The 21,037-nt window shown below is 47.8% G+C and overlaps 1 protein-coding gene and 1 long non-coding RNA gene across 6 annotated transcripts in view; one reads left to right on the top strand and one right to left on the bottom strand.

Annotated features, from left to right (window-relative positions):
• F8 (coagulation factor VIII) overlaps positions 1 to 21,018 on the bottom strand; it is a 31,950-nt gene extending 10,932 nt beyond the window's left edge. For 4 of the 5 annotated variants that reach the window (XM_063277282.1, XM_063277283.1, XM_039096756.2 and 1 more), the window contains exons 1-14: positions 20,721 to 21,018; positions 18,070 to 18,182; positions 17,325 to 17,447; positions 16,165 to 16,377; positions 15,135 to 15,203; positions 14,833 to 14,928; positions 14,001 to 14,222; positions 13,602 to 13,854; positions 12,882 to 13,053; positions 12,672 to 12,765; positions 11,395 to 11,609; positions 9,223 to 9,373; positions 8,151 to 8,360; positions 2,659 to 5,524 (exon numbers count right to left, since the gene is read on the bottom strand). In XM_063277282.1, the coding sequence (XP_063133352.1) occupies positions 2,659 to 5,524; positions 8,151 to 8,360; positions 9,223 to 9,373; positions 11,395 to 11,609; positions 12,672 to 12,765; positions 12,882 to 13,053; positions 13,602 to 13,854; positions 14,001 to 14,222; positions 14,833 to 14,928; positions 15,135 to 15,203; positions 16,165 to 16,377; positions 17,325 to 17,447; positions 18,070 to 18,182; positions 20,721 to 20,866 (4,943 nt within the window). In that variant the 5' untranslated portion in view covers positions 20,867 to 21,018. The remainder of the gene's footprint in view (positions 1 to 2,658; positions 5,525 to 8,150; positions 8,361 to 9,222; positions 9,374 to 11,394; positions 11,610 to 12,671; positions 12,766 to 12,881; positions 13,054 to 13,601; positions 13,855 to 14,000; positions 14,223 to 14,832; positions 14,929 to 15,134; positions 15,204 to 16,164; positions 16,378 to 17,324; positions 17,448 to 18,069; positions 18,183 to 20,720) is intronic. The other variant, NM_183331.2, reaches the window with a different exon arrangement.
• LOC134482991 (uncharacterized) lies at positions 9,350 to 10,501 on the top strand. The gene is made up of 3 exons (XR_010059771.1): positions 9,350 to 9,481; positions 9,928 to 10,201; positions 10,301 to 10,501. It is a non-coding gene; the product is annotated as an uncharacterized LOC134482991 (long non-coding RNA).
• Positions 21,019 to 21,037: the final 19 nt, after the last annotated feature.

The following is a 21,037-nucleotide window of genomic DNA, read 5'->3' as shown; positions in this document are numbered from 1 at the left end:
GACTATGGCAAGGGAGGAGGGAGAGAGAGGCGAGGAGACGAGAGAGTTGTAGGTTTTGGTTTGGGTGACACATACTCACACTCATATGCACACTCACACACACACTCGCACAAACACACATGCACACACACATGCACACACTCATACACACATACTCATACACACACACATGCACACACAAAACCTTCAACCCAAAATGTGTTCTGTCTACATGACACGCAGGGACACAGATAGAGGACGCTATCCTCTGAGCCAAGGCGTGAGCACAGGCTGGACCTCTGCACATGTGTGGCTGATGAGAGGTTTGGCCTTCGTTTGGGACTAGCCTTGAAGTAACTTGATGTGCAAAAGTGGGGAGTAGGATGGGTGGGGCAAAGGGGGCTTGGGGCGGATGGAGCAGGGAGCACATAGGGGTTGGGACAGATGGGGTAGATGGGGGTTGGGGTGGATGGGGGTGGGATGGTTGGGGCAGAAGGGACAGGTGGGGGCTGGGGAAGATGGGGGATGGGATGGGTGGGGCAGATGGGGGTTCTGACACCCAGAGGAGGGCTTCACTTTTTAAAAAGGGGAGGGGAGCATGGGGGTGGAAATCTGTGAGGGAGACACGGGGTGGGGCAGAGGAAGGGCTGACATGGGGTTGTAAAGGGAATAAACGCAATAAAAAGCGATCACAAGATAAAAACTGCATGGTATTGGTGCAGAGACAGATAGATGAACCAGTGGAATAGAATTGAAGACCCAGAAATGAACCCACACACCTATGGTCACTTGAATTTTGACAAAGGAGCCAAAACCATCCAATGGAAAAAAGATAGCATTTTCAGCAAATGGTGCTGGTTCAACTTGAGGTCAGCATGTAGAAGAATGCAGATCACCCAGATCAATCTATTCTTATCACCCTATACAAAGCTTAAGTCCAAGTGGATCAAGGACCTCCACATCAACCAGATACACTCAAACTAATAGAACAAAAAGTGGGGAAGAATCTTGAACACATGGGCACTGGAGAAAATTTCCTGAACAAAACACCAATGGCTTATGCTCTAAGATCAAGAATTGACAAATGGGATCTCATAAAACTGCAAAGTTTCTGGAAGGCAAAGGACACTGTTGTTAGGACAAAATGACAACCAACAGATTGGAAAAAGATCTTTACCAATCCTACAATTGATAGAGGGCTTATATCCAAAATATACAAAGAACTCAAGAATTTAGAACGCAAGGAGACAAATAACCCTATTAAAAGATGGGGTTCAGAGCTAAACAAAGAATTCACAGCTGAGGAATGCCGAATGACTGAGAAACACCTAGAGAAATGTTCAACATCTTTAGTCATAAGGGAAATGCAAATCAAAACAACCCTGAGATTTCGCCTCACACCAGTGAGAATGGCTAAGATCAAAAACTCAGGTGACAGCAAATGCTGGCGAGGATGTGGAGAAAGAAGAACACTCCTCCATTGTTGGTGGGAGTGCAGACTTGTACAACCATTCTGGAAATTCCTCAGAAAATTGGACATTGAACTACCTGTGGACCCAGCTATACCTCTCTTGGGTATATACCCAAAAGATGCCCCGACATAACAAAGCCACATGCTCCACTATGTTCATAGCAGCCTTATTTATAATAGCCAGAAGCTGGAAAGAACCCAGATGCCCTTCAACAGAGGAATGGATACAGAAAATGTGGTACATCTACACAATGGAATATTACTCAGCTATCAAAAACAATGGCTTTATGAAATTCATAGGCAAATGGATGGAACTGGAACATATCATCCTGAGTGAGGTAACCCAATCACAGAGAAACACACATGGTATGCACTCATTGATAAGTGGCTATTAGCCCAAATGCTTGAGTTACCCTAGATGCACAGAACACATGAAACTCAAGAAGGATGACCAAAATGTGAATGCTTCACTCCTTCTTTAAAAGGGGAACAAGAATACCCTTGGGAGGGAATAGGGAGGCAAAGTTTAGAACAGAGGCAGAAGGAACACCCATTCAGAGCCTGCCCCACATATGGCCCATACATATACAGCCATCCAATTAGATAAGATGGATGAAGCAAAGAAGTGCAGGCTCACAGGAACCGGATGTAGATCTCTCTCTCCTGAGAGACACAGCCAGAATACAGCAAATACATAGGCGTGCCAGCAGCAAACCACTGAACTGAGAATGGGACCCCCGTTAAAGGAATCTTGGAAAGGCCTGAAAGAGCTTGAAGGGGCTTGAGACCCCATATGAACAACAATGCCAACCAACCAGAGCTTCCAGGGACTAAGCCACTACCCAAAGACTATACATGGACTGACCCTGGACTCCAACCTCATAGGTAGCAATGAATAGCCTAGTAAGAGCACCAGTGGAAGGGGAAGCCCTGGGTCCTGCTAAGACTGAACCCCCAGTGAAGTGATTGTTCGGGGGGAGGGTGGTAATGGGGGGAGGATGGGGAGGGGAACACCCATACAGAAGAGGGGGGGAGGGGAGTACTGGCCCGGAAACAGGAAAAGGGAGTAACAATTGAAATGTAAATAAGAAATACTCAAGTTAATAAAGATGGGAAAAAAAAGCGATCACAACAAACAACGCAATAAAAAGCGATGACAACAAACAACAGTGTAATAAAAAGCGACAACAACAAACAACAACACAAACCTGTCTCCCAGAGCTCCAGGCGACACACGCACCCCGTAGTCCCAAAGCTCCTCCACGGCCGCGATGAAATAGTGCCGCGTTTTCTGCTGAAAGCCGCGGGGTCCCTGCCCTGCCTCCTCGCCATAGATGTCGAAATCCTCGGGCGTGTCCACCGTGACAGCATCGTCGTCATACTCTGCCATGACGTCATCGTCGTCGTCGTACTCCGCCGTGACACCATCACCGTCGTCCTCTCGCATCTCTCCTCCTGGCAGAAGGGTGCTAGCTTCCCTTGGACGTCGTCTCAGCACCAGGGGCTCTGGAGAGACCAGGCTCGGAGCCTCGCCTTGCTCCACCCGAGTGGCTTCTCTTCGGGGCAGATTTGGTTTTTTCTTTGCTCCTAGGGAAAGGTTGTGAGGCCTCGGGGGCAAAACAGTGCCGTCTCTCCAGCGGCAGATTTTCGGGTACCCCGCTTCAGACCCACGCTGATCTTTCGGCATCTGTGGCAGTGGGGAGGGAGTCTTTCCGGGGTTCTCTGTGTGACCTTCCGTGTCTCCCCCAGACCTCCTTCCTCTACTCCGTTCAACGGGCCCCCGTGTTCTCTGGAGAGAGATCTCGAGAAAGAGATCCACATGTCCGCGACGCTCACAGCTACTTCCTGCAGGCAAAGGTTCCTCCTCCTGAGTGGAGACGTGAGGAGGGAGTGCGACTGTGACAGCTTCGCCAGGCGACACTGGTTCCGAGGAGACAACATTTTCGGGTTTGTCACACGGCGCTGAGTGTGTGTTCACTTTTTCTGGGGAGGCGAACCTTCCTCGACGCACGAACCTCTCCCGCGGTGGCACGGCGAGAGAAGGGTTATCCGTTTCAGTTTCATTCAGGAAAGGACTGCTCTCTCGAATTCTAGAACTTCCTGTCTCAAAGTCGTAAGCATAGGACGACACCCAGACCTGAGAACTGTCTCGCGACTCGATCCTTCGGATGTCTCTCGGTGGGAATGCTGACATTTTCACAACGTGTGAGGGAGAATGATTGGTCTGAGTGGGACTTTTAGTCCCAGAAGAATCTGCGGAGCGAGATTCTATAATGAACTTTTTCCTTTCCTTGCGGTGGTCAATCTGTTTAAGGAGACTCTGGATTGAACGGTTTACGTCTGGAAGCCAACGAGCGGATGCTTTGATTCGTCCCGAAGCCTGTTCCCTACGTCGAGCAACGCTATTCTTCTGGCTTGGGTAGTTTCTCACCGTTTCTCTCGTTTTATTTACCAAGCCTCCTGAATTGGTTTCCTCCTCCTTCCTTTTCTTAAAGAAATGAACCATGGGAATCTGTCTTGTGTCTGTTGGGTTTCTTGTCCATGGGACGTTTTTGTGAACTGGTACATATGTCTCTTCGTGGAGATTTATATTTTGCCCAGTACCGAGTACAAACATGTCTCTCGGGAAGTTCTTAGAGCCAGTCGCTATGTGCACCTGGGGCAGAGCTCCCTTCTCTTCGATTGGCGCTTCCTTCTCTGTCACTGCCTGAGGAATGTTTTCTTGGTTGTGCCTCCCACTTTCTTGCCGCTTAGCCACAGTGGTGAGAAACACACTCGTCTTTCTGGGAAAAACCGTGTCTTCAAGTCCTGTGTTCTTGGTAAATCCACCTTGCCCTGCTATCATTTTATTCTTCTCTGACGAGAAACTCTGATTTTCCATACACTTTATATACATTAAATACACTAATTGCTCTGGACTGGGTTCTTGCTCAGGTTTTGCGGAGTTATCCCCATTGGCCTCTTTTAACCAATCTGTGGATTCTGACAGGAAAGGCGCCTCCGAGAATGGTGCGCTTGTGTCATCTGCATCCTGCGGAACAAGATCTCCATCTTTTTTGTGACGTATGTCTTTCCTTTCCGTCGAGGTGATTCTGTCGGGCGTACGGTGCGGTCTCAAATATGTAGCACTTTTGTCTGAAAGTATCCTGTCATGAATCGGAGGTGTGACCTCGAGAATCTCACTGCAGATCTCTAATATGGTGTCCTGCACAGCTGCTGTGCTGTTCCCAACTGATGTTGGGCCGGGGGCATGCGATTTTTCATCAACGTCGCTGAGTAAAGTGTTACCTCTGGCCAGGAAAGCGACCCTGTGAGACCTCTTCTCGCCAAGTCCTCTGCGGTTCTCCGTCCATGATGTGGCGTCTCCTGGTGGACTTCCCAGCCTATACATTAAAGTCGAGTCCGACGAGTTGGAATCCCTGTTTCCTTCAATGATGCTTAAAGGTCCGTGGGGCCTGATACGGGGATACATTTTCTTACCCAATGCAGCAGGACTCGATTCATCTGGAAACCCTGAAGAACCCGCCTTCTTACAAGCCGCCATCGGATCGTCCGGCGCAACCACTGCGGTTGTTCTGTCGTCGGGCAAACCAGAAACCTGGACCTGGAGATCCAGTTTCTTCCGCTTGGCTTCCATGGTTGTCACCAGACTTCTCTTTGCTCTTAACCAAGAAGGAGGAAGTGCCATTTTCTCACCGGGATGGGGTTTGGGCTCGAGCTGGGCTGCTTCGGCTGGGCCTTCATTGCTGTGTGCTGCAGCGGGTGAATGGGCTCTATGAACAGCGTCATGGACATCTCCCTGGCTGTCCGACCAAAAGGAGCCATGCTGGGTAGGATGGCTCAGTGGGAAGCGCATCGGCGTGTTGCTTTTCTTTTTCCTGCTGTGCAGATGATTTGAATTCTGGGAGAAGCTCCTGGGGTCCACGGCGTTGTCATTGGCCAACGGGGCCAGAACGCCCTCATAGGTCTCTCCGTAGTAATCACTCACGCCCTCGTCACAACTGGAAACCTTCAGCAGTGCGGTCATCCCGCTCTCCCGGAAGTCCGGGTTGTGGCACCCCAGCACCCACACACCTGGGAATGAGAAAGGGTAAAACCAGTCACACATAGCCGCATTCCCCAAGTCTGTTTCACATTGGAGGTTCTCGCCCACTTCCAGATGGACGAAGACACGGCAGAGAAGTCTGTCCTGTTATGCACGGGTGACGCGGTTAAATCCCCGACATGGGTTCACTGATGCTAGGTAAGGGTCACCGTGGCGTTGCCGCCGGCGTGCCCTGCGCATGGCCAGTCGCAAGGCCGCGGAAGAGGGCTCAGCGGGTAGAGCTGTCTGACGACCTCAATGCGATCCTTAGAATCCACGTCGTAGGGGAAAAGGAACGTGTCTCATAGTTGCCCTTTAACCTCTGACCTTGCGCTACAGCACGGGTGCCCACACAAGTACAAACACACGGTAGAATGATAAACATGACAAAAACATGTGGAACGTTCAACTATGCGACAATTGTGTCTCTGCATCTAACCCTGACTCTGACTCTGACCCTGACCCTAACCCTAAGCCCTAACCCTGACCCTAAGCCCTAAGCCTGACCCTGATCCTGACTCTGACCCTGACTCAAGCCCTAGCCCTGACCCTAAGCCCTAACCCTAAACTAAACCCTGACCCTGACCCCATTGGTGCTCTCCCTGACCCCATCAGCGATCTCCCCGACCCCATCGGTGGGGGTCACGTCACACAAAGACTTTGTCTGTCTCTATATGAAAGGCAGGTTCGAGGCTTCTATCTGTTTTTCAAAACTTGATCCGGGAATGTATATGTGGCAGGCAAGTCCTGTGGCACTGACCTGCCATGCTGAGTGGGTACTGTTATCTTTATGTCGCCACTCTCTATCATGCCTGGCATAGAGAAGGTAATTGGTGCTCCCAGGGACTAAACCACTACCCAAAGGGCACACATGGACTGACCCAGAGCTCCGACTGCATACTACGTAGCAGAGGATAGCCTAGTGGGTACCAGTGGTAGGGGAAGCCCTTGGTCCTGCCAAGGCTAGACCCCCAGTGCAGGGGAATGTGGGGGGGGGGCAGGAAGGAAGTGGATGGAGAGGGACACCCATATAGAAGGGGAGGGGATGGGGCTGATGGACAGGAAAGGGAATAATGTTTGAAATGTAAGTAAGAAATCCCTGATTTACAAAAAATGGGGAAAAATAAATATATAAATAAAAAATGAGAAAAGTACAGAGAAAAAATATAAGAAGACATACAGAAAACTGGAAATGGGATAACATTTGAAATGTAAATAAGAAAAACCTGATTTAGTAAAAGTGAAAAAAAAGGATAAATTGAAAAAATGTGAAATAAAAAAGAATATAACGGTTGGAAATAATATGTATAAGAAAACAGCACATATGTGCACACATGTGTTCGTAACTCAGATATTTTCACCATGGAGTTAATTCTGTTTAAAAAAAAAGAAGACAATGGGTAAATGTTCACAGGAATAAACGGAATGGTTGCATTGGAATGTGCGACACTAAACATACGGATCCTATACAGAGGTGTACACGGCAGCCTTGGGCACAAACACACGGATAAAATTTGGAAGAAATATCGTATCTGTTCACGTGTGTGTGCCTTGGTTGTCGATATCACAATCACAATCATGTCTAAGCAATTTGTTCCTCATTAGAATACTTTGCCATGACCAAAGCCACGGATCAAACCCGTCTGCCTGAATGTGACGGAGTGGGCAAAAGAAGCATGAAATGATCACAGTTGTCGGCGAAAGGATAATATGGATAACTAATATCGATAACTAATGTCCACAACCAATACCAATAACTAGTATCAGTAACTGATATCAATAACTAATATCAATAACTAATATTGATAGCTAATATCAACAACTAATATCGATAGCTAACATCAATAACATCCATAACTAATATAGATAATGAATATTAATAATGAATATTGGTAACTACTATCTATAAATGCTACCAGTAACTAATAGCAATAACTGTTATTGATAACTAATATTGATAATATCAATAAGTAATATCTATAATTAATATCCATAATTAATACCAATAACTAATACCAATAACTGCTACCGATAACTGATATTGACAGCTACTATAACTGTTATCAGTAACTAATATCAATAACTAATATCGATAACCAATATCGATAACTAATATCAATAACTGATATCTATAACTAATACCTATAACTAATATTGATAAGTCGTATTTATAAGCAATATTCATAATTAATACTGATGACTAATACCAATAACTGCTATCAATAACTGCTATTGATAACTAATATCAATAACTAATATAGATAACGAATATCCATAACTAATACCAATGACAGCTATCAATAATTTTGATAATGGATGTCAATAATCAGTATCGGTAACTAATATCAATAACTAATATAGATAATGAATATCAATAACTAACATCGATAAGTAATGTACATAACTAATACCAATAACTTATACTAATAACAGCTATCAATAACTGATATCAAAACTAATATCGATGACTAATATAGATTATAGATATCGATAACTGATATCGATAAGTGATACCAATAACTGATATTGATAACTGATATAGATAACTGATATCAGTAACCAATATCAATGACTAATATCGATAACTGATATCAATAACCGACACCGACAGCCAACCTGGGTTATCCATGGACATGAAGACGGTGACCCCCGAGTGCGGGAACACCGTGAGTGTGTCTGCGTACACTGCCCTGTGTCTGAACGTGTGTCCAGAGAAGAAGACAGACAGGAAGTCAGTCTGCGCGCCGACGCTGAGCACGTGCCAGGCAGCCACCTCGTGCAGGCAAACGCGCAGCTCCAGGCTGTCGAAGACGTAGCCATTAATGCCTGTGAAGCCAATGGATGCGATTGTTAGGAAACGATGAGAAGTTATTATTACGGCCTGGGGGGGAGGCTCAGTGGTTAGAGCGCGGACATGCTGACTTCGTTTCCCAGCAACCACACCTGTCACCTTACCATGGAGAACCGTGAGCAATCAGGGAGAAGATCAATATCTAATAGCCAGGCTGCAAACCCAAAGTGGGGAGATTCACACAGTGTGGGAGCCATAGAGATGAAGCTCCAGGGCGGGGTCACGTGAGGACAGGTGACATATTCAGTTGCCGTTAACTGTCATGGCATTTACACGTGAACGGAGGCCTCACCGGAAAACGAGTGGAGTGAATTTTACGGGAGGAGAAAGTGGACAAGGGATCCCACTGATTGTTTTATTTCATAAGGAGATGAAAATTATTTCAATGCGACATGGTCAGTGAGATAGACCAATGGGACGCCCATGGCACGTGTCATTCGGTCCACTGAGTCAGCAAATATCCCCAGGGAATATAGTCCTATATTTTATAAACATATACCAAATATCTACAAATAAATATACATAAATATAAATGTAAATATAAATATATATATTCCCATACATCCCTATAGAAGGCTGTCCTGTAGAACAGACCCCGTAGGAGGCAGGGACAGGAAAAGCAAGATGACCCACCCCTACATTAAAAGTGAACAAAAGCGGGTTGAAGTGAAAAGATATAGAGAGGGCGGATGACGTGTGCATGGCACGTGATGACATCATAATAAGATATTTCAAAGCGAGCTACGCGGTGCGTCATCACTGGGCACAGGGAGTGATGACATAAAGTGCAGATTCGAAGGTCAGGGTAGCACAGAGCGCCTGTCACTCCTCACTCACTGTGCATGAGGTTGGAGGCCTCGAACTCGGGGTCCTGCAGCTGCACATGTGCCTCGTCGGGGAGGAAGCGTCGCATGTTCTCCGAGATGTACCAGCTCCGGTTCTCATCAAACACGGAGAACAGGATGACGTTCCTCTCGTCTGACATCATCTGTGAATGATGTATGAAGGAGACGTCACTAATGACGTGTACAGTAGAGTGCAGGAGCCGTCACTCATGCCGTAGGCAGGAGCCGGCGGCCCGCACACACGTCACTACGTAAGGCCTACTGGAGATTAGAACACATAAAGCGGGGATCGCATGTGATGGGGTGGATGCTGAATGGCGGCGGAGCAAAAGATTTTGTTCAAAAAAAGCCCCAGGACACCTCGGAATGGCGCTTTCCATAGATATAAACGTCATGTGTGTAAATTTGGTTTTATATGACCCAGAGTTACAGAAGCCAAGTTGCTGAAGAGGAAATTAGAGAATATATATATGTATGTATATGTATATACACTTATATACTTGTATATATTTATTTTATATGTCACACATATTATCATATATTATCATATGTATATTACATCATACATATACAATATATATTTATATATACTTATATATTATATAACACATATATCGTCATATATTATTATATGTATATTTATTATATTATACATATACTTATACATATATACATATATATACATACTTTTCCACAGGCTTCTGGAAGATGAATGTGGAAAGTATGATTAGGAAACATGCTCAGGTGTGGCATCTGCTCACGTCTGAGTATGAGTTCAAAGCCCGGCTACTCTACATTTGTATGCCATACGTCACGCCTGCATCCAAGACCGTGTGCTGCGTGCATCAAACCCACAGAATGCCATGTAACTGGCAGGAATTCACCACCAAGCTTCACAACACGGCCATCGGTTCCTCCACACCCGAGCAGTGAGATTTACTTTTGCAAAGAACTAAATTTTTCTTACTCAGGTAATGACTATTATCACTATTATCATAATAAATAATATACTTATTGTTATGACCAATTGATCATTATTATTGATTATTATTACTTTTGTTTTCGGACAGGCTTTGCTCATAGGCCAGGCCGGCCTGGAAGAAACCAACCCAACACCCTGTAGTGCGGCCGACGGCGTGCACGGTGAACACGGCTAGTTGTACAGTGCTTTCTTCTCCCAGCATCCCTCTGCCCAGAGACTCCGCTCTCCACGGCCTGACCAGACCTTGGTCATCATGTCTTGATTAATTATAGCCAATCAATCATCTTTATCATAGCTAATCAATCATCCTTATTACCCTGTAAATCAGCAAATCGGCCTCACCCCCAGCACTGCACAAACCGGGAGGGGCATCACATGACACAGTCGCGGGGTTCATAAGGTATAGTTGGGAGGACCATAGGTCAAAGGTCACCGCCAGCTACATGAAGAGCTCAGGGCAAGACTGGAACCCTGACTCAAAAAATGGTCATTGAAATACGGGTGGGCAGATGGCTCAGTGGTTAGAGCACCGTCCCCTTCCAGGGGTCCCTGGTTCGATTCCTAGCAGTCATACGGGGGCTCACGGCCGTGCGTCATGGGATCTGATGCCCTCTTCCGGTGCATGTGAAGATGGCCACCGTGTGCTCACGTAAATGTTTTAAAGAAGAGAAATGTAAATGAAGAAATCTGTGTGGCAAAAATTTTTTTAAAAAAGATAAAACTAAATCAATCAATCAATCAATCAATCAATAAGTAAATGTATGTTAAAAAAAAAGAAAACTCAGATTTGATGAGAGTCGAGTGGGACTTGGCTTCTGCACTTTTATCGGGTTGCGTTTTCTGTAGGCCATAAATGTACGTTTATACCTATGTATGTATATATGTACATATGTATATATGATTATATTATGTATATATGTATATATGTTTATACTTATGTATATATGTATATACGTTTATACCTATGTATGTATACATGTACACGTGTATATGTTTATATTTATGTATATGTATATACGTTTATAACTATGTATATATGTACATGTATATATGTACGTGTATGTATGTTTATACATATGTATATATGTACATGCGATGCATGTTTATATCTATGTATGTATATATGTACATATGTACATATGTCTACGTTCAGGTCCAGTCGCTGGGAAGAAAGGGTCTCACCTGGTTCCCCCTTTGATCTACAGATTCTTTACAGCAGATGAGGAGGGGGCCAATCAGCCCGGAAGCCAGGTCTCTCTCGGGATCCACAGCGCTCGCATAGTAGCGCGTCACACACCGCGCATCCGACCTTGCAGGCCCATCCTCTGCGGTCAGCGTCCACCTGTACTTGAACGTCTCTCCTGGGCGGATCGGCAAATCCTTCACGTGCTTCACCCCTGCACACGTTCAAACCGAAAGTGAGTCACTACAGGATCGTGGATGACGTATACAGTGACGTTGCATTAAGTCCAAACCTGCAAATATTTTATATATATCCTGCACACTGCACATATATATGTGTGTATATGTATAACCTGCACACATATATATATCTGTATAACCTGCATATATACATATATGTATAACCTGTATATATATGTGTATATATGTATAACCTGCATATATATGTATGTACATATACATATATTTATATATAATATATAAAATATATTAATACATATCATATTAACATATATCATATATTAATATATTATTATTTAATATATTGGTTTAATAATAATTTAATAATTTAATGATTTAACAATTTAAATTGTCATTTAATACATTAATATATTAAATATAATATATATGTATGCAATTCAAGTTCTCTGCACATCGAAACTGCAACCTGACGTGGCACACGTGTATTCTCACACAATTTGGAACAAAACAGAAATAAATTTCCTGGGGTTGGGGATTTAGCTCAGTGGTAGAGCACTTGCCTAGCAAGCGCAAGGCCCTGGGTTCGGTCCCCAGCTCCAAAAAAAAGAAAAAAAAAAAAAGAAAGAAATTTCCTGCTTCAGCGATGACAGCGTTTTTTCGTCATGGGAATGACTCATGCACACGCGCATGCAAACTTCCGGCAAACAGAGTGAGACGGCACCTGCCGGACACATGCGGCTCGCACAGCGCACGGTGAAAACGGGCCAGGGAAGGAAGGGCAGCACGTGACCGAGCTCCACGGGAAAAACATTGGGAAAATTCCATGTGCTCCTCACACGGTGCAGAAAAGTGTGTGAAATTATGGTGACAGCAGTGTGTCAACAGCTGGAGGTGTGTCTCGAATATAAATATATATATACACATGTGTGCACATATACGCACATACACATACACGCACACACACACACACACAAACACACAGACACACACACAGAAACACATACACAGACACACACAAACACACACACACACACCACACGTACACACACCCAGACACACAGGGAGACACTTGTTACCTCGTGGCAGCCTCCCTGCATGCACAGCGCCAACGTCACGGATCCCATGAGGGTGGATGTTGTATGCCCGGCTCGCTCGGTTCTTGAACACAATCTGAAAGTGCAAGCGAGATGGCGATTCAGGGCGTGGCCGTGGGAGAGGCGTGGACCCCATGTGTCCCGTGTTCTCACCCACACTGAGACGACCCTATGTGTGTCCCGTGTTCTCACCAACAGTGAGTCTCCGACCTCCCCGTAGAGCAGTGGCCCTAGGAGCCCAGCTTCACGCGGGGTGGCCTCACGCGTGTGAAAGGTGCCGTCCGTGTAGGCCACGAACCTGACTTTCTTATATTTGCTGCCGATGCGGCCAGGGCCGCGCCCCAGGTACCGGTTCCGCAGGCTCCTGCATGATGGGTGGGGAGGTGAGCGGTGCAGACGATGTGGGGCCTGAACACGGTGCTTGCACAGTTACTCAGTGAGGGGTGCGTGTGTCTGTGTGTGTGCATGTGTGTGTGTCCGTGTATGTGTGTCTGTGTGTGAATGTGTGTCTGTGTGTGTGTATATCTGTGTGTATGCGTGTGTGTGTGCGTGAGTATGCATGTGTCTGTGTGCATGTGTCTGTGTGTGTGTGTGTGTGTAGATATTTGCTGAACAACTGAAATAAATGTGAAACCCTGAGAAAGAAGCAAAGCCATGCAGTGCAGTGGCTAGAGCTCTCGCCCCCCGTCCCTCTGAAGCGCACGCACAGCCCTGGACTCTTGGGTCTCTTTCATCTCCCTCCATTTCCAGTGCGGGCCATGCCCTTCTGGCCTGCGCATGACCATGAACATCCGTGCTCTTAAGCCCGGCTTCTGGATCCACTGGCCTGAGTAACTGACACGCATGTGAGGTCTGGGTTCTGGGGAGAAGGCAGGGCTGGGTGGTGCAGTAGTTTGCGTCCCGCATGGTTACCCGTCTTCTAGGGTGGCGGCCGCAGGCGCGTAGTCCCAGTCCCCCTCCTCTGCTGCGATGTAGTGCACCCAGGTCTTGGGGTGTCTCTTGGCTGCTGAGCGGACCTGGACGAAGGGGGCGGCATCGGGGTCCCAGGTGAAGACGTCCATTTCCGAGTCCAGATCATCATAGTCCTCTGTGTCCTCGTCCCTTTTCCCCTGCCCCTGGGGCGCCTCGGGGCAGTTGTCCACCTGGACGTAGGCTTCCATGCCACCTGAAGGCACACGGGGCATACGGGATCGTCAATGTCATGGAGGCAGAGTACCATGTCTGTGATGTGACAGTACCATGTCTGTGGGAGGAGATGTGACAGTACCGTGTCTGTGAGGTGACAGTACTGTGTCTGTGATGTGTCAGTACCGTGTCTGTGGGAGGAGATGTGACAGAAGAGCAGGAACCGCCCCAGGTCCATCAGCCACGTCTGAGCCGTGAGCAGAGTCATAGGTGAGATCTCCAGGGAAGCCTGACGGTGGCTCCTCACAGAGAATGTGTGGCCTTCGAGGAGGATGGAGTGTATGTCGGGCGTGGTGCCCACCGCCATCACGTGCCAGTACACGGATGTTCCGCGGCATCCGGTCAGACCTGTGAAATGGGAGTGAGACAGCTACAGAGAAGAAGTAAGGATAAGCAGGATTCAAAGCACATGCATGCATACATGTATACATACATACACACATACATATCTACATGCATAGACACATACATACATACACATATACATGCATACACATATACATACACACATACACATAAGACAGACATACATAGACACATACGTACAACACACATACATACATACATACACACAGACATACATAGACACATAGACACATACATACACACATAGCCACTCAAATACACACATACATACATAGATACATACATACACACACACATACATACACAGATACATACATACATACACACATACACACATACATGCACCTCCCCTTTCACATCTGAACAAAACAAAAAACACTTCTGTGCAAGGACACGACAACAAACACACAATTGCGCTATGGTGTTCGTGTGACACCTGCACTTCCGGCCCTGCACACACACACACACACACACACACACAAACACACAGCAGCCATGCGCAGGGTACAGTTCATGGGTCCAGAACTCTCTGGAACCCGCACACGACACGCAAGGCTGCAACCCCAGGGAGGTCGGATGGCCGCGCACGAACCCGGCAGTGTCCGGTTCGTGTAGCCATTCACAGTGTGCACCGTGGGCTGGGCCTCGGTGGACGCGGGGTCACGTGTTGCTGCGTGCCAGCTCCGCCCTGTGGAAGGGGAACGAGGTCAGCAGGGTCCGTTCCAGAAGTCAATGACATCACTTCCTCCTCTCCTTTCCCGAGTCACTGTCCCCGTTTCATATGATGGTATATGTAACATATCACATGGCGGTATACCTAACATATCACATGACGGTATATGTAACATATCACATGACCGTGTATGTAACATATCATAACTGAAATTCACCAACCTTCATCGAAGACAGCAAAAAGCAGCACGAAGTGGGGTGGCATCCGTGTTCTGTCTGCGGACAGACGGCCTGAAAGGGAGAAGAGAGCAGTGACTGTGCATCACACACGCCCTGGCGGGAAGGCGCCCCGAGAGCGCACGGCTTCTTCATGCGACGTTCAGGCATGAGAAATGACACACGTCGCCCGGTGTCAATCTCGGTCTTCCGTGTCAGGGTCTTTGCACTGGTGTTTCGGGAATTGTCCGGGGTGAAAGGTCACTGATGTGAGTTTTGGGGTGAAAGGTCACTGATGGGAGTTTGGGATTTCTTCTAGAAATTGATTTTTTTTTGTAAAATAAAAACAAAAAATACTGAGCTGCTGGGAAATGGGATTTAAAATCAGAGAACAGACAGATGGATGGACGAACGGACTGATGAATTTTTTACAGGGTAAAATATCGAAACAGTAAACGTTGTCCGTGAAGTGTGTACATGGGTGACGCGTACACCGATGATGTGTGCACGGGTGACGTGTGTGGGGGTGATGTGTGCCTGGGTGTCCGTTCTGCGGACAGAAATTAAAGATCTCAGAAAACAGAGAGATCGGACGGGCGGCGCCCGCGCATGAAAGGAAGCGAAGAGGCTCGTGCCCGTCGCCCTGTGCACGACTCAAATCCAAGTCACCCGGGTGGCCAGGGCGCTGAGGTCGACCATTTCTTTTTTTAAAGATTTATTTATTTATTCTATAGGGGTGCCCTGTGACCGTCTTCAGACCACACCAGGAGAGGGTGCGGGTCACTGTGTGGTCGCTGGGATTTGAACTCGGGACCTCTGGGAGAGCAGCTGGTGCTCTAACCACTGGCCACCCTCTCCAGCCCTGAGGTCAATGATTAATAAATGGGACCTCATGGCACGGAATTATTTTATTATTATTACCCATAATTCCTCCTGTCTCACCCATAATTCTCCCTGTGTTACCCATAATCCTTCCTGTGTTACCCATTAATTCTTCCCGCCCGCCCCCCCCCCCCCGCGAACCCCGTCCGTTTACCTTCTTTGCACACGAGCAGGGCCCCGACGAGGCCCGAGTTCAGGTCCCTCACGAGGTCCACATGAGACAGGTAGGCATAGGTGAGGCACGGGGGGTCGGAAGCCATTGGGCCGCTCTCCCCCAGGACCTGCCACGCGTAAGTGTGGCTCTCGCCGGGGAGGACTTTGTCGTCGTCCTTCTCGGCCGGGCTGCTGTGGTCGTCGTATGCCGCGCCTGGGAGAAGGGAGTGTTTGAGTGCGAGAGCCAGAGCCGAGCGGGAGGGGAATCAAGATGGTGGTGGTGGCGGCGGCGGCGGCGGCGGCGGCCCCAGACCAGGGTTGTCCTGAGTGCCCACAGGGTCGGGGCAGATTTTCTGTCAGCAAATTTACGTCATCCGGTTGCGCAATGCGCACCCTAATCCGTTAATCAAAGCCTCGCTCTGAGGACCGGTGGCGCAGTGAGAATCTAACACGTGACTCAGATTGGCGGTTCGCCATGGAGGGCGTGGTGAAGTCACTGGGCTGTGAGAATGACGTGCGGACCGCCCGGGTCAGAGAGCATCTGGACACGGACTGGGGGAGCAGCTCAGCGGTCAGAGCGCCAACTGCCCTTCCCGGGTTCTTGGTTCAGATCCCAGCAGCCGCATGGGGGCTCACGGCCGTCTGTCATGGGATCCGACGCCCACTTCCCGTGTGCGTGAGGATGGCCACCGTATATAAGTAAATAAATGTAAAAAAAAAAACAAAAACAAAAACAAAAACGCAGGACCACACGGGTAAACACGGGTAGAAGCCCCGAGAGAGGAAACGCAAAAAATCTCTGAAAGAATCATGGGAAAACATGGCCACACAGGTGAAGGGGTTGAACAAAACTATCTGGGATCTAAAAACGGAAATGAACACGGACTAGACTCACGCTATATCACATGGCGTATGATCACTCATCACGCTATATTATTACATGGTGTGTATGATCACTCATCACGCTATATTATTACATGGCGTGTTCCCGATAGTCACATGTATGATCACTCATCACGCTATATTATTACATGGCATGTTCCAGATAGTCACTTGTATGATCATTCATCATGCTATATCACACGGCGTGATCCAGATATTTACATGTATGATCACTCATGAACACATGGCGTGTTCCAGATGGGAGAGACACTGACTTACCCTCGGACGCCTTCCAGAAGGACATACCGACAGCGTGGAGACTGACGGGATGAGAAGCCATGTTTTTGAGTGTGATGACCACAGTGTCGTGAACCTCGGTCCAAATGGTGGGGCCTAGGAGACCTGGTAAAGTGAGAAAACAAATGAGAATAAAACATGTAATTCTGGTCACTATAATGGTTTTTTTTTTCGGAGCTGGGAACCGAACCCAGGGCCTTGCACTTCCTAGGCAAGCGCTCTACCACTGAGCTAAATCCCCAACCCCAATTCTGGTCACTATAAACGTAATGAGATTATACATGTACGTGGGAAACATCGTGTGTAAGATTATAGACGTACACAGGAAACACCATATGTAAGATTATAGACGTACATGCGCTTCACACTTGCAGGGTCCTGGGTTGCACGACCAACATGCCTGATGCAGAACTCATGCTAAGGTCACGCCACATATGTATTGGACGTGTAGGTGGAGATACACACGTGGGATTTACAGAGTAACCCAAATAGACACAGGGGCGGGGTCGTCAGGACACGGACCAGAAAATTCAAACACACACAGGTGGCTCAGTGGTTAGAGCAACGGCTGCTCTCCCCCCGGTAGGCCCTGAGTTCGATTCCGGCACCCACATGGTGCCTCCCAGCCGTGTGTCATAGGATCCGGTGCGCATGAGGACAGCAACGGTGCACTCATGTGTAAGTTACTGATATTGATTGATTGATTGATCAATATCATTTTCATTACCCATCCACAGTGGCCTGGGCTTTGCCGTGTGGAAAAACCGGTCCATGTACTCCACAAACACCGTCTTCGTGTGCACAACATGCGCAGACGGCGCTGGTGTCCCGGGAGGGAACCTGGGTGACAAACAAAATGTCGTTCAGTGCGGAGGACTTGGATTCAGCTGCGAACCCATGGCTCCACCCCGGATGCCGCACACACATGTTACCCCAGACGCGCTTGCATGTCGGTGTCGGGCTCACTCTTTGAACTTCACATGTGTGCGCCCCTCCCCCTCTCTGCAGCTGAACCCCACTCTGCTCTCCCCACCCACCCCTGGATATCAGGAGTTCCCCCATTGCTCTCTCCTGCCCAACTGTAAGCTGATTGACAGCTTTTATGGACGAGGTAGAGAATACGTGGTGAGCATCGGTTATTCAAACTTGAAACGTTCATGCATACATACATATATACACGCATACATACATGCATGCATACATACCTATATACATACATGCATGCATACATACCTATATACACATACATGCATACATACATTCATATATATACGCATACATACATGTGTACATACATGCATACATATGTGCATACACACCTATATACATACATACATATGTGCATACATATCTATATACATACATGCATGCATGCATGCATATAATATGCATTACAATGCTCCCCATCGGATTGCATGAAGCTGTCAGGGCAGAGAAATAAGCATTCCATGAACACACAGATAATCTTTACACAGGGCACACGCTGTAAATGGATAAAATCGCTGAACTCTAAACCCAGGCAGAGATCTCACACACGTGAAAACTCACGTCAGCAGGCGCATCGCACATACACTCAAGGAACACGGTCACAGGGCTGGGGCTCAGTCCTCAGAGTGCTTGGTGCTTGGTTGCAGAACCCGTGTTCACATCCCAGCACCCATGGCACCGCTCTTGGCTATCGCAACCCCAGCTCCAGAGGACGCAAAAGTCTCTTCTAGTTCCTATACACATGTGTAAGTTACATACACACATGAATGAAGTCAAAACCAAATCAAATCATACATGTTCAGGCCAAAAGCACATATGCATGAAATCAAATCAAATCATACATGTTCAGGCAAAAAACAGATATGCATGAAGTCAAAACCAAATCAAATCATCCATGTTCAGGCAAAAAGCACATATGCATGAAATAAAAACCAAATCAATTCATACATGTTCAGGCATAAAACACATATGCATGAAGTCAAAACCAAATCAAATCAAATCCCATGACCTCATTTGTGAAAAATGCACACACATGTTTGGGATGATGTCACAGGTGAGGCAGGCACAGGACAGAATGAGGCCTGTCATTGCACAGGATGGAGGGATGGATTTAGTGGGGGATGAAGGACAGCTTTACATTTTTTATATATTTACAACAACACGGCTAAAACACGCAGACACAATGGTGACCTTGGCAGAGTGGCTCAGAGGGTCCCCGTGTCTGTTCCTCACAGGTGTGACATGCAGGATAGATGGGAAGCATGATGTGTTAATTCTTTCAGCAAAACATAAAGCAGATGCTGCCCCGCCCTGCCACTCGTGTATATGTACTCAGGTCCACCATAGCCTGTTCACACCTAAACCGTGAGGGATGAGAACCCAAGAAACACGTGACTGAGGCCAGCGTGAAATCCACACACACACTGTGCTGTTATATAAGATTATATACACCACACACACACACACACACACACACACACACACTGTGCTGTTATATAAGATTATATACACCACACACACACACTGTGCTGTTATATAAGATTATCTTTACATAGGCTGACCTATATGGCCACCTCTCTCTAACATGCCAGCAACAGAGGACCACACTGAGTTCCTATGGAATGGAGAATGTATAGAAGCTAAACCAGCTGCGGGAGAATGTATAGAAGCTAGGCCAGCTGCTGGAGAATGTATAGAAGCTAAGCCAGCTGCTGGAGGATGTATAGACGCTGAGGCAGCTGCTGGAGGATGTATAGAAGCTAAGGCACCTGCTGGAGGTTGTATAGAAGCATATTCTATATGCATAGAATCTATAGAATGTACCTAAACACATTCTAATATTATTGATCTCTAAAAATTTCCCAGCATTGGTCTTGGCTATACGTAGAAAACGTCATCATTGCACGCCTGTGCCCTTGAGTTTATTCCCTCCTATAGTCGTTCTATACATTTTCTTCAAATATTTTATGGTCCGTGAGGAAGACTCTCAAATCCAGGACCTTCTATACATTTTCTTCAACTATTTTATTGCGCGGTGCAAACAATCACAAAATACCCGAGCGCGGGGCAAACAATTGGGCAGCTCATGCATCTTCCGTGCAAAAACATACGATATCCGAGCGCTGCACTTAAGCACCGGCTCCGCCCCCGGCCCTCACAGCCCCGCCCCGGCCCTCACAGCCCCGCCCCGGCCCTCACAGGCCCTCCCCCGGTCCTCACAGCCCCGCCCCCGGCCCTCACAGCCCGGCCCCGGCCCCCCACAACCCCGCCCTGGCCCGGTCCGCACAGCCCCGCCTCCGCCCCGCACAGCCCGGCCTCCGCCCCGCCCCAGCCCGGCCCTCATAGCCCCCCGCCCGGTCCCCGGCCCCGCCCCCGAGGACCGACAGTTACCTGGAGTCGCTGCGCTGGGCACCGGAAGCACCACCGCTCACATAGTCCCATGGCAACTCCACGGCGCCCAGGTAGTACTTCCGGGTGGCGCAGGAGCAGAGCGCGCAGAGGCTGAGGAAGAAGCACAGGCCGCGCGCCGCGCGCATGTCTCCCGCCACCGGAGAGAGGCGCGAGCGCCACCCACAGAACCCCCGGCCCAGATATAACTTTAAAAATTCCCGAGCGGGTCGCGCAGGGTTTTGGGGACGCTTCTCGGCCCCGGGAAGAGAGGGACCGGAAACTGAGCCGGGGGCGCGGCTTCCTGTCGGCTACGGGGG

Source organism: Rattus norvegicus, chromosome 18 (assembly GCF_036323735.1).
Source record: "Rattus norvegicus strain BN/NHsdMcwi chromosome 18, GRCr8, whole genome shotgun sequence".
NCBI classification, from domain to species: Eukaryota; Metazoa; Chordata; class Mammalia; order Rodentia; family Muridae; genus Rattus; species Rattus norvegicus.
The sequence above is the reverse complement of the archived record's forward strand: the minus strand, read 5'-3'. Positions and strand labels throughout refer to the sequence as shown.